This window comes from Cupressus sempervirens, chromosome 1 (assembly GCF_028749045.1).
Source record: "Cupressus sempervirens isolate cs-2001-9-10 chromosome 1, ASM2874904v1, whole genome shotgun sequence".
Taxonomy (NCBI): Eukaryota; Viridiplantae; Streptophyta; class Pinopsida; order Cupressales; family Cupressaceae; genus Cupressus; species Cupressus sempervirens.
This window is the reverse complement of record NC_143118.1, coordinates 669,374,953-669,389,504: the sequence shown is the minus strand read 5'-3', so window position 1 is coordinate 669,389,504 and position 14,552 is coordinate 669,374,953. Positions and strand designations below refer to the sequence as shown.

The following is a 14,552-nucleotide window of genomic DNA, read 5'->3' as shown; positions in this document are numbered from 1 at the left end:
GGCAGCCTTCCATTCACCCCCCCTTGCCTCCTTTCACTCGCCTTTTCACCCCTTCCCACATCTATGAGGCTATCAGATCCATGAAGTGTAGTAGAGCTGCTGATGAGGAAGGTTTCCAGGCCGAGCTTTTCAAGTTCGGGGCCTCAGTTCTAGGTCCTTATCTCTCTATTCTGTTTAATAGAGTGATCCACTCTAGGTTTCCAGTTTCCTGGTCTAGGCACTTGATTCATCCCATTCACAAGATCAGGCCTGTTTTTGATCGAACTATAGAACCATCATGTTGGGTACACTTTTGCCAAACTATATGCTACAGCTCTTAATACTATGTTATCTGCGGAGCTAGATAGGATTGGTTGTAGGGCTAGAGGATAGGCTGGCTTTCAGGTGGATTATCAGACTATGGATCACATATTCATGCTACGGGCTATTATTGAGGAGGCCAGACATAGATCGGAAAAGGTGTACTGTTGCTTTGTTGATTTTAGCAAATCTTTTGACTCCGTTCCTAGGGTGGCTCTGTTTGAGAGACTTAGGGAAATTGGTATTTCTGAGATGCTGCGTATCGCTATTATGAGATTGTATGAGACTGTGGTCGGCAGATTCAGGACTCCTGATGGCTTTTCGGATCCAATCTATAGTACTATTGGGGTTAAGTAGGGGTGTCCTCTCTCTCCTACTTTATTTGGGTTATATATTGATGAGCTGGAGGACTTCCTCCTGATGGCTTTTCGGATCCAATCTATAGTACTATTGGGGTTAAGTAGGGGTGTCCTCTCTCTCCTACTTTATTTGGGTTATATATTGATGAGCTAGAGGACTTCCTCTTGAAGTCTTCGCTCCCGAGAGATGGTTGTTATCTTAATCAGGTTCTGATCTTGATTCTTCTCTTTGCAGATGATATTGTGCTCCTTGCTTCCTCTCCTGACAGGTTACAGAGACTTCTTGATAGATTGGCTTTATTTTGTGATCAAAGACAGCTAGTGGTTAACTTGGGTAAGACTCAGATCATGGTCTTTAATTGTTTAGAGACCTCTCATCTTCACTTTATGTTTCGGGGCTAGGAGATTGAGATTACTTTATCCTACATATATTTGGGGGTTATTTTTTCTGGACCGCGGTTTAGTATGAGACCTGCTATTCAGCCCAAAGTTAATAAGGGTATGGGTTCTCTTGCTTTGCTTGAGAAACAGTGCTTCAGACATCACTTTCAGGATACCTCGTCTAAGTTATCTCTCCTAGATGCTCTTGTTCGTCCGACTGTTCTTAATGGCTCGGTGGTTTGGGGCCCTTCTCTTCTTAGCTCTGATTGGGCCTTGATTGGGCAGGTCCAGACTTTGTTCTTGCGGCACATTATTAGATGTCATAGATCTACTCCTCACAGTATCATTCTTGCTGAGTTTGGGGCTCATCCTTTTAGACTTGCGGCCATTTTTGACTTAGTTTAGTTTCTTCATCGCCTTCGTGGTTTTGCAGATATGGTTGGGGACCGTGATTGCTACTCCTATTTAGCTTATTGTTCTTCGGTTTCTACAGCGGCTGTTGAATCTGGTGTTCGTGTGCGATGTTGGTATGCGCAGGCTTCCTCTTTGCTGAGCTCGATTGGGATCGATATTGACCGTCTCCCCCCTTTTCAGTTTTCCTTGGATGCTCCTACTCATCTTCTCCCTTCTCGGCAGGAGTTAAATGAGCATGTTCGCCTTGATATCTATAGATGTTACATTGTTGCTACTTGGGTTAACCTTCCTGGTGGGTTACGCCCACGGATGTCTTTCTATGCGACACACTTCTTGGAGATCTCTGATGGGATTATTGCCCGACCTAGCTATCTCTCACGACGTTGGTCTCATGCCCTACGGATCTCTTTAGGTTCTTTCAGAGTTGGTTCTCACCGTCTTCGGGCTCAGTCGGATCATCATATTGATAGGGAGGAGCGGACCTGTTTGTTTTGTACCACAAGGGAGGTGGAGAATGAGGCTCACTTTCTTTTTCGATGCCCTATTTATTATGAGATCAGAGAGAGGTTCTTTTGTTCAGAGAGTGCTTCTCTCTCTATGATTTCTTTAGCTATTATGATCAGAGATGCCTTGCACTGTATCTTCGGGAAGCCACTATGCTCAGGGATAGCATGATTCAGACTCTGCTTCCTCACTGACACTCTTCTACTCAGCTCATTACTGCCTTTTTCACACCACTATCCCCCTTACGTGGTGTGAAAAGGCCCTCTAGCTCTATTTGGCCTAGCAAGCTTTCTAGATGTGTCAGATCCCGTTCTGCTTATTTACACCAGTGACACTCCTCTGGGACGGGTTGGAGACACTGCAGTACCTATACGCATCGGCATGTGTATCATTCTGTGACAGATTTCTTTTTGCCCAAGAAAGCCTCCTAGTGCTTTTCCGGTCTCTGCGATCTGTTGCTTTCTTTCTTTTCTTTTGTTTTTTGTTGTTGCCTTTCTTCGGACGCCTTTGTGTGCTCCTGCTGGGTTCTGTTCTGCTTTTGTTGTAATCTTTCAGTCCCATAGACCTCTTCTTGATCTTTTGTTGGACATTAATAACATTATCTTATCTTATCTTATCTTATCTCAAACTTACAACACCCATTTTTCTGTTATTTCAACTCTTTGGCACACTGACAAAATTGTAACAAGCATCAGATTACTGTCAACTAACAACTGACATAAAGAGCTGTATCTAAGCGATCCTTATTTGGTGTCAATAATATGTATTGATTGATCTTGCATTTTTTTCTAGCTTTTGAATAGCATGCATTATTTTTGTCTTACTAATGTTGTTGTCTTCTATTCAGAATTAATGCTCAAATTGTAATAAGTTCTTTCTTCATTCTTCCCAGTTGGAACTGATACCTTAGGTTGTGAACATTAATATTTTTGTTAGCAACATCCTTGCATGATTATTTACTATAGTCCGTTGCCAGGGAGTAAACAAATCCGTCACTATAGTTAATGACTGTTTACTCCAAGGTCTCATTTATAGTTCAGAATGCATTAAACAAGCACACAAATCACATGTTTACGAAGATTAAAAATGAAAGAAGAGCAAATATGGGATATAATGTTGATGCAAAAAATATGAAAACAAATCGTTCAAAGGAAGATAAAATGGTTTGAGAAGAAGTGATGTGATAAAGTCATTTGTTTTACCACACTAATCTTGATAGTTAATGGTTGTGGTAGGCAGAGGCAGTCCTTGCAACCATAAATTTCATTGGAAGTTTTGTGCTTAGATTTGATAGATCCCACATAGGAAAACAATAACTTTGCAATTGCTTATATGTTAGCACAATATGCCATGGCTCTGGAAGATATACAATTATTGTAACCACACACTTCATTGATAATTTCTCTACAAATTGGTAGATACTGTTATATTTAAATGATTATTATTAATAATTTAATTAACAAGTAAACAATGTGCTGAGTTCAATGCAGTTAATCTAAAACTTACTGGCATCCAAAACAAGAATCAATATCTTAGAAGACTGGGAATATTTTTTGATACATTTTTATTCAAATTGGTAAACTAAAAAAATGAATTCACAACAGAAACATTGGTAAAATGTTTTGACAAATGCTAGAATTAATCTCAATTGGAAGAGTGACGTCTTATGCTATTTCTAGAGTCAATGGTGCTGAAGCTTCAAAAGGCTCTAAGCTGCCTCATACTAGTGAGCACACATAATTCAATTATGGTGAATAGAATTATCATTGATAAGGACAGTGAACTGGGTGTTTGCTTGCTTGCATTCACAGTTATTTTGGGGACATGTTCAAGGTCCCACTCTTTGTTAGAGGGTTATTATCAAGGAAGGTTTCTTTCCAATGTGACAAAGTCTGATATCTCATTAAGGAGGCAGTTCTAATTGCAGGCTGAGATTTTGTATTTCGTGTTTCATTTTCTATCCTGGAAGCACTGTTTATGGATGTTTTGCTTTGCTTATTGTTGATCAGTGTATTTCCATTAACTTTTTAACTTTCTGTTTGTGGTTGCAATGCTTTACTATTTCAGATGACAGATTATCTGTAACTTTGGTCTCTGTGTTATGCTGTTTACAAATATTGATGCAAGTTTTTTTCACTCGTTCTACCTTTTTTGCCTGTTTTGTAGTAATTTTGGTTGTAACTGTACATGTGATGCTGCAGGTCAGATCTCCTGATTCTGAAGACAATAAAGCAATCTGTTGAAATGCGAAACAGTGTATGCCATAGTGCCACTATATATGCCAATGCACTTATGCACGCTGGAACCACTGTAGACACATTTTTGAGAGAGAATCTGGTGATGTGTCTTTCTTTTCCTTGTAAATTTGGTCAACTCATAGGATTTTAACAAATGCATGCAACTAAATTTTTAACTTTTGTTGCCAGGAATGGCTCAGTAGGGCAACAAATTGGGCAAAGTTCAGCGCTACTGCTGGTTTGGGGGTCATTCACCGGGGTCACCTTCAACAAGGTCGATCTTTGATGGCTCCATATCTCCCTCAGAATGGTTCAACTGGTGTTGGAAGCCCATATTCTGAGGGTGGGGCTCTATATGCTTTAGGGCTTATTCATGCCAACCACGGGGAAGGAATCAAACAGTTTCTTCGCGAGAGCCTGTGTAGTACTAGTGTTGAAGTGAGTCTTCTCAAGTTTTAACTAGTTCCAAAACACATCCAACTTTCTAAGTGATTTAAACAACTGCTCAACTTAAGACATAATACTTTCAAGCTACTTATACCAGATATGTGGTGTTTTTTAAAGGTAATTCAGCATGGTGCATGTTTGGGGCTGGGATTGGCTGCTTTGGGAACTGCTGATGAAGAGATTTATGATGATATCAAGAATGTTCTTTATTCAGATAGTGCAGTTGCTGGAGAGGCTGCAGGTATCAGTATGGGATTGCTTATGGTTGGTACTTCGAGTGAAAAGGCAAGTGAAATGCTTGCATATGCACATGATACTCAACATGAGAAGATTATAAGGTACCATTGGTTCTTAATCTTTATTAAATTAGCATTAATTGCAAACACAACATTAGAGGAGTTATTCAAAATTTTACATTTTAGATTCTGGGAGTATATTTTTAATTTGTGAACATGAACAGAGGCCTGGCCCTTGGAATAGCACTAACTGTCTATGGAAGGGAAGAAGAAGCTGATACCCTTATAGAGCAAATGACCAGGGATCAGGATCCAATTCTGCGTTATGGTGGAATGTATGCTTTGGCTCTGGCATATAGAGGCACAGCAAATAACAAAGCCATTCGTCGTCTGCTGCACTTTGCTGTCTCAGATGTCAGTGATGATGTGAGAAGAACTGCAGTGATGGCACTTGGATTTGTTCTATACTCTGAACCTGAGCAGGTTTGTATCTTTGGTATCATTGTACATCTATATGTTTTTACTATAACTTAAATTTGGCCAAAGGTAGTTCGCCAGAAGTGAATATTTTAGAACTTTTCTGAGATTATCATGATTCTTTACAACAGCATAAAATTTAACTGCGATTTTTACAGACTCCAAGAATAGTATCTCTGCTGTCCGAATCATACAATCCACATGTCAGATATGGAGCGGCTCTGGCTGTAGGTATCTCTTGTGCAGGCACAGCTTTAAGTGAGGCTATTTCTCTGCTGGAGCCGTTAACATCAGATGTTGTAGACTTTGTTCGTCAAGGTGCTCTTATAGCCATGGCTATGGTTCTTATGCAAACAAATGAGGGATGTGAACCTCGTGTTGGTAGCTTCAGGTGTGATGCCCTAAATTTACTTTTTGAAGTTATTTGATGTTCTGGAATTGGAAAAATGTGAACACAGAATGAGGATTCTCCATCTCAAGAACATTTTAAAAAATGTAGGATTTCAACTTGTTTTCTATTGGGCTCTTTTGTTGCAATAAGGGTTTCTTCCAGCCATACATTCTTTTTGGCATTGTGATTTCAGGATTCCTTTTAATTAACTTGGTTATTTTTCATTTATAAAATATAGGCGCCAACTTGAGAAGATAATTCTTGACAAGCATGAAGATACCATGAGCAAGATGGGTGCAATTTTGGCATCAGGTATTTTAGATGCAGGTGGTCGGAATGTGACCATCAAGTTGCTTTCCAGGACAAAGCATGATAGAATTACTGCTGTTGTTGGTATGGCAGTATTTAGCCAATTTTGGTATTGGTATCCCCTCATATATTTCTTGAGTCTCTCTTTTGCTCCTACTGCTTTCATTGGGCTCAACTATGACTTGAAGGTCCCAAAGTTTGAATTTTTATCAAAAGCTAAGCCCTCACTGTTTGAATATCCTCGTCCCACAACACCTCCAACAACAAATTCAGCTGTAAAATTGCCTACTGCTGTTCTGTCTACATCAGCAAAGGCTAAAGCCAGAGCAAAGAAAGATGTTGATCAGAAAACTGTTATGGATGAGGGTAATGCACCTGGGAATGTGAAGGGTCCAAAGTCCAGTGATAAGGATGGAGAAGCAATGCAGGTGAATGAATATTTGTATTTAGAATCTGTGGTTTAATAGTTATCAATGATCATCTAAGTGCTATCTATTAGTTGTTTTTCTGTTTCTGTAGAGAAATTTAGTCACCTTTTTAAAAATCCATTTGAAACATTTTTGTTTGCTTTTCTAAAGAATTTTGGTTACATGTTGCAGGTTGATAGTGCATCTGAAAAGAAAACGGAAACAGAGTCCTGTTCTCAGGTTCTAACAAATCCTGCTCGAGTTATTCCAGCACAGGAAAAGTACATCAAGTTTTCTGAATCTAGTCGCTATATGCCCATTAAATTAGCACCATCAGGATTTGTGTTACTAAGGGACATAAGGCCATCTGAGCGTGAAGTGTTCACTTTGACGGATGCACCGTCATCACTGTCATCACCTGGAAGTGGTGCAATTCCCCAACCTTCTGCATCAGCTATGTCTGTTGAGGAAGGAGAACCTCAACCGCCACAACCATTTGAATATGGTACGTGATATCAGCAGCAACTGGATAATTTATTATTACAAAAACTAAAGAAAATTGTTTCCAAGAAAAAACTTACTTCCAAATGTGCGCATTTTCTGTTTCTCAATCCTAAAAGAAATCAATCACAGCTTTTAAAAGCTTGTGATTTGGCCCTCTTTTTGAAAATCTTAAAGGCTACGCAGCTCTTGTTATCCACACTCATGGCCACAATATATGAATGCAGAAGAGCAAAGGGCACACTATGACTTATTTATTTGATGTCCTATTGATTGGAACAAGATTGCAATTTGGGACATGTTAGGACATCAGAAGTTTAGTAATCCAAATTCAGTGTTTTTACTGAGGTGGCAGAAGGGGTGTACTTCAACTAAAGTGCTAGAACTACATCACACAGATGTCTTTTCTTATTAATTTCATTGGGCTTGGTTAGATTCACACATTTTTTGGGTAATGGTGCTTTCCACTCCCCATTCTCATTCTAGTACACGCTTTCATTTGAAATTTAGTATATTTTTTGGTTGCTTCCCTTTATTTCACTGTGGTACTTGACAATATAATTGCACTTTGCAAAGTCAATATCAATACTAAAACCTTCATTCTTCTGAGATTTGATGGAATTAAATTTTTTGCCATGTTTGAATATATCAAGTTTGTTTCATGGTGTGAATTTGATTGCGCATACAAAGACAGAATTTCGAACAATAAGCATAAAGGAACAACTTTCAAGAAAATCAACAGTCTTTGAAAATTATTATTGAAACCCACAGCTTATTACATGCAGACTTAAATAAGAGAGGTTTTCAGAATTTATTATAGTGCATACTCAGATTTTACCAAACGTATTGTTGTACTATTACCAAATATTCAAAGATGGTTATCACTGGTGAATTTCAGGCCGGGCTGCTTTGCTCTTAAGTATGTGGCCATGATTTTTTGGTTTTGGATGGGAGTCTGGATGTGCTGCTCACTTCTCAATCATTGACTTATAAACTCAGACTTTACCATTGCTGTAAGCTACTAAAGTCGTTTCCTTTCCTGAGAGAAGAGAGACAGAAATATGCATTGAATGCTGGATATCTATCCTGGGTTTGTGTCCAACACAGAGAGCTTAAGGGGTTCTGTTTGGAACTGGTTTGCAAAGAGAACAAATAATAAAATCATAAAACTTGGAATCCTCTAATTTTCCATCACATCTCTTAATAATTTGTCCTCTGTACCAAAAAGCTATGATCACCCCACAAAAATCATGATTTTAGGTGTTTTCCACTTAACATTACCCACCATGACGATCTTGTGTGGTTATACTACACGGGTAACTTCATGTGGTCCCCACATTAGATCACAATGAATAATAATTGCAGATAACTTCAGCTTTTTGTCTATTTTTAACTACTCACTCATCCCCCTTCAATTTCTAGCCTCTAGGAATGAAAAACGCTAGATACTCATTTTTGCTAACCATCATTCGGAAGGCTTGGCTATAATGGTGCTCACTAATGGTCCTTCCTGCTCTTCAATGTCAAACCTGTCAGCTGCCTTCCCTTCGCTCCCTGTTGGGTGGCTTGTCTATTCAGAGTCTGGCTCAGGTGTTATTACTTCTGGTAATGACTCTCTTGCTACCGTTGGTCATACACTTGATTATTGGGTTTGTGCCTGATCTTGATGCCCTGCCTACACCTGATGGTGATTTAGGGACCGCGTTTGGGCTTGGATTGTTTGCTAACCAGCTGCCTTGGGAAATTTCAGTGTTTCTTGTTGTTGGCGTGTCTTTTGCTGCATGACATAATGTGTTGGGATTTTCGGTGGATGTTGGGGGCGTGTATAATGTGCAGTCTACGAGTGTTCTTTTGTCTTCATTTTTGGCTCTCTACGGTGACAATGGTCACTCTTTCAGTCTTCCTATTGGGCACACTACCCCCCATTTCGTGCCTGGTACCTTTGAGGCTGGTGGCCACGGGCCTAAGACTCGCCTAGGAGCCCCCCATACGTGCACGCACTCATACTCGCAAAAAAAGAATAAAAAATCTTTTGCCACCATTGCTAGGATCTACACTATTGTTGCAAAATCTTTTGCTATTGCCCCTTCAAAGTAGAAAACTTGTTCCATTTCTTGCATCGAAGCTTCATTTTTGGTTTGTGGCCCTAAAGTGGTGGAGAATGTTGACTTCTACCAACAACGTGGTTTAGTTGGTAGATTTGTAGGTCTTTGGTCCACTGTCTCGGATCTACGTTGTTGGATTACCAACTCTTGGACACCCATAAGTCTCTAGTGATATGGAGCTCTACCCTTGTGCAAAGGGGTTTTTTATTGCTCTCTTCTTCTAAAGACAAAATTTGATCTTGAACGAGTTGTGGGTTTGGGGGAATTGTTCCCTTTTTGCCACACCCTAAGCAGTAAACGCTCAATGTGTGTTATGTGTGGGTTTGCATTGATGTTGTTGGGAACTCACTTGGCCATTTCTTGAAGGTAGATGAAGCTATGACAACTTTGAGCCATTCTACTTATGCTTGTATCTTGGTTGATTTTGATGGGTCCTTGCCACTCCTTGGGGACATGGTGCTCATGGTTGGGGATAGGCCATTGACTCAAGCACTGGATTATGAGGGCCTTCCCTTGTGTTGTCTGTGTTTCTTCTCTTATGGTCACATGGCTTTAGATTGCTTATGCACCTCAAAGGTGCTAACGAGTAATTGACAATCCTTAGTGCTGACTCCCTCTTTAAGTTGTCTGAAGACTCACAAACTGATTACGAAGAAGAAAATCCCACAGAAGATCTTGACAAGGCCCTTGTTACTAATTGTGGCTTGGCTTCTACTTTTCCAAGTCTTGTTCTTGTTGCATCCCTTGTTGATGCCCCCATCTTTGTTGGTGCATTGCCCTCGGGCCAAGAGGGTGCTTATGTTCCTTCTACCTCTATTGTTACTATGCACCATGGCTTTGTTGAGGATGCTCAAGTTCCTCTGTTGACAACTGCCCTAGTGAAGTTTTCTTAGTTGGGCAACCTAAGAATAGTATGGCTTGGACAATTGTTCAAAGGCGTAGAAACAAATTGTTAACCTCTTTCTCTTGTAATTTGATTTGGGCCCTTGTTGTCTAACAAAAGCCTCTATGCTTTGTGTTGGTAGTATTTTTGTATTTTAGTTAGCTTTTTTTGTGTTCATTGTGTGTTGTTGATGGCTTGACAACCTGTTGTTGGGTCTTGCTTTTGTATGGGTCGACCCCCATGTTTTTTACTGTTTTTAATAATAAAAAATCATCACTTGGAGAGGGATATTACAATCTTCCCTTCATGGGATTGCTAATTCTCAAGCTATCGTGAGTTGGGATACTCTAAAATTTCTTCTCTTTTTGAGGTTGTGTCCTCAACTGGTAAATTCTTTTATTTTATTAATACCAATTTTCCATCTTCGTCCACAAGGGGTAGGTCTTGAGATATAATTGTATGTTGACGCCAAAGCATTCTTTAGGCAAGAAGCATGGAACTATTATGAATCATACTTCCTTGGAGAAGTTTCAACTTATATGCAACCTCGCCAGTCTTCCCAAGAACTCTGTAAGGCTCATAAGAGCAAGGCTTCAACTTTTCCACACCACTTTTCCACACCACTACTCTTCAATGATGATTGTTGGTATGTTTGTAGGCATAACAAAACCAAGTCTCCAACTTAAAAGGTTCTCTTTACATAATGCTTGATTGCATACATTTTTAGTTGTCTACGCATTGAATGGTATCTTTTAGTATCCTAAGAATATCCTTATAACTCATCCAGTCTCCTTATACGAGGGATATTACTATCATTAATGCTAAGTCTATAAATGATAAAGTGTGATACCCATTCGTATAAGATCCTAAATGGAGATGTCAAATCAACACATGAAAGGTGGTACTATAACAATACTCACCTAGATGAAGCCATCTAATTTGCAAGCATGCTTCAATTGTGAAACATAATTCTTAAGATAGCCATCAATCCACTTGTAAACAATTAATATTTGTCATCCATTTGAGGGTGCTGGTTAGTTTTTGGTGTCAAAATTGTACTTGCCAATTGAAACAACTTCTCCCAAACCTACTGTCAAATTTCCTATCCCGATCATTAAACACTATCCTAGGAAGACCATGCAACCTGAACACCTTGTTGGAAAATAAATCTGCAACTTGAGGGGTTAAATGAGCTGTAACAATGAAGAAAAAATGAGCATATATATATATATATATATAGTTAACCTTCCCATAATTTCAAAACTGTAACCTTTCCCCAAGATTCATGGACGCGTTGTATTAAATCCCTAGATATTCCTTTCTGCGTCTATCTAGGTAGAGGCAATGGGTGAAGGTGGTGTGCTAGATAGGTATGTTTTGACTTGTTTTGCCAACAATTCAAACATTCTCTAACAAGCCACAATAGATTGTTGTTAAGACCTTTTTAGGAGAATATCTCATGTACCATACGATATGTTTCAAAGAAACTTGGACGACTTGTTAGAGGCAATGAAATGTTTGTCTATGTGATTCCTCTGTTGGGAAATCTTTTTGGAGCATCTTCTATGTCATTGTTCTTTTTTGTTTCTTCAACATTTTCTTCTTCTTTGCCAGTTAACTCATCCAATTCATATCCAACTTCCTTTTTTTGTATTCTTCAAAACCCCTTCATAAACTTTCACATTTGTGCCTTCAACTATCCTTCATATCCTCTTGTTGTACCATCTTTAAGTTTTTCTTTTAGTAGAATAGCCAAGGAATATACCCTAATCATCTCTTGCCTCAAACTTTCACAAGTTTTCTTCATCTCTTCTAATATAACACTTGATTCCAAACACTTTGAAATATTTTACAAAGGAAGTCCTTCCATACCATACCTCATAATATGTATTTTTGAAGTTTTTTCTAAACTACACTCTACTATGTATGTATACAATAGTTTGCATTTGCCTATTTCCAATATATTTTTGATTGATTTTCTTCCATTATAACTTTTCTAGTACCTTCCTAAATTATTCAAGTCTCTCTCAACTGCACTATGCTAGTGTGACACTTTATCACCTTGTTGACTTATTTTTCTTGATAGACCACAAAGATCAAGGTGCACTAGTTCCAACAACCTAGTAGAAGATTGATCTTTAACTTAAAAAAAATGTAGTTGTCTCTTTTACAACTTGATACCCTTTGCAGACAATATTATTCGACTTTATAAGCTTTGGCAAGTCTCTTAGAGCTTAAATTGAACTGTCCGTACCATATTATCAAATTTAATGTGATAAAATTGCAAACTCCATAGCAAACTCTCATTGCCTTGATTTATCAAATAATAGCCACTAGCATTCTTGAACTAATCCAAATTTCCATCTTCTTTTCAAAAGCAATTATTGTTCGACACCTTTTCCTAATCTCACAATCATCATTCCAATAAATAAGATTATATCCATTTTTTCAACACTAGTTTATGATTTAAGCCTTCAACATAGTAAACATTGTTAGTATTATGCTTTCCATGAAGAGTGATTGAACCTATTCCAACTAGCTTGGCAGTTTGATTTCTCCAAATTCAATAGTACCTACATATTTCTCAAGATTCACAAACTTGATTTTATCACCCATCACATGGTTTGAACATTTGATGTCAATGATCCAATCATTTCTATCTCTTGTAATGAAAATTAGAAGCCACAAAATCTACAACTTCATTATCAACTTTCGAAGATTTTTTTTCAATCACAATTTAGCCTAGAACAAGTTTCTTCCTTTACAACCAAGAACAAAAATTCATCTTCTTCTTCATAACCACATTTAACATCTAAAATACTATCATATTCCCTAATATATTAATCCTTTATATTTATCATTCCCCCTCTTTTTTTTTTTACTGTTCATGATTCTATCAAGATGTCTAGAAGCATTATGACCTATCATATCACAATTGAAGCATTTAAAGTGAAACTTACCCTTGTATTTTTGGTCCCCTTCTTCATATTCCTCACAAAGTTTGCCTCAATATCATCAAATTCTTCCTCGTAATATTCCTTGTCTTTTTCTGATTTAACATCTTTGAATTTAGCCTCTACCCTTGCACTAGTAGTTTCAAACCCTCACATCTTTGAAGAAAGTAAGTATCTATCAACTTTTATGATTCTTCCATAGGTTTGTCATTGAAGAAGCATTACAATGTCACATGTGTTCATATTGTGGGTAAATGGGCAAAAAAGGGGCGTGGTGTGGAAGTTTATCTAGAAAAACAAGTGTGGGGGACAAAAAAGGAGTTTGGGGCAATTTTTTTTGAAAATAGAGGAATTATTTAGTATTTCATGAATTCATGTGCTATGATTTAGGTTCACAAAGTGAAGCCCTTGTGGATTTTTTCGTAGTACAAACCTTACAGCGATAGGGGTTCATAAGAATTCCAAGTACCTTTTTCAAAATCTCATCTTCTCTTAGTCCACTACTAAGACCTCTCATCTCATTTATAATGTTGTCCATCGTTTAATATATAATTTATCATATTTGCATCATTTTTCATCTTGAACATTCATACTTAGCTTTAATATTATGCAACTTATCTTGTTTCATCATACCATCCCCTTCATTAGTATTATCTGACTTATTCCAAACACTGTGAGCGGATTCTACAGATATATAGATTTTGTTAACTCAGTTTTGAAAAGAGGACTAAAAATAGCACAGGTCTTGCCTTGACATTATCCTCATAAGGCTTGATCTCATTAGGAGTTTTCAACATTGCAACTGATTGTTTAATACATTCTTTCTTATTAGCCTTCTAAGCCTCATAGCAAAGAGAAATTAGGTATTCTTGTATCTTCAACTTTGGGAAAGGTATAGTCAAATCAATTGAACATAGGAATAGTTCGTTTTTTCTCCTTTAAGATCTCCTCAAGTGGTTAAGTTCTTCTCCAAGGAACCAAAGCTTCAATTATTAAATATACTAGATAATTGATTGGGCGGTTGGACCCATTGTCAATAAAACTTATAAATTTTTCCTTGAGTCAAATCCATAAAAAATATATTTGACCCCTACCATAGAGAAAAATCACAGAGAATATCAATTCTCAAATATATACAAACACCAATTAGGGTGACACTGATTAATATGGTTAAATTACAAAAAAAGTCTCACTTCTAGAGGGTTCGTTGTCGAGGGGCCGACTACCCAAATATTGTTGCACTTCAATTGAATTATTTGTAGATACCTTATTCTCACTAGTTTCAATAACTAATACACAAAATCTCAAATTGTAGAATACTACACTTCACACCAACTCACACATGCAGGGAGATAGATCCTCTTTCATATATTTCGCATGCACGCACACACTTACTCACTCACTCACTCACTTACTCACTCAGTCACTCACTTATTTGTTCTTCACTTATATCATCCTTATTCAAGCAAAGTCTGACAAGGTCAACTAAGAATCTTAATTGAATATATTTTAAATTAGGTCATTAGCTAAATATTCTATGGGCGGAAAGGGATGACATGAGTGCCACAATAGATATTAATTATGAGCAAAATAAACTTCAAACACGTTATCAATTTGCATTCACCAAGGCTCTCATTTTTTTCTAAA

General features: G+C 37.8%; 1 protein-coding gene across 2 annotated transcripts in view; it reads left to right on the top strand.

Annotated features, from left to right (window-relative positions):
* The window catches only part of LOC149579652 (26S proteasome non-ATPase regulatory subunit 1 homolog A-like), a 66,001-nt gene extending 58,595 nt beyond the window's left edge, over positions 1–7,406 (top strand). For both annotated transcript variants that reach the window (XM_089786368.1, XM_089786372.1), the window contains 7 exons: positions 4,160–4,295; positions 4,385–4,633; positions 4,760–4,980; positions 5,103–5,361; positions 5,514–5,746; positions 5,985–6,483; positions 6,655–7,406. In XM_089786368.1, the coding sequence (XP_089642494.1) occupies positions 4,160–4,295; positions 4,385–4,633; positions 4,760–4,980; positions 5,103–5,361; positions 5,514–5,746; positions 5,985–6,483; positions 6,655–6,975 (1,918 nt within the window). In that variant the 3' untranslated portion in view covers positions 6,976–7,406. The remainder of the gene's footprint in view (positions 1–4,159; positions 4,296–4,384; positions 4,634–4,759; positions 4,981–5,102; positions 5,362–5,513; positions 5,747–5,984; positions 6,484–6,654) is intronic.
* Positions 7,407–14,552: the final 7,146 nt, after the last annotated feature.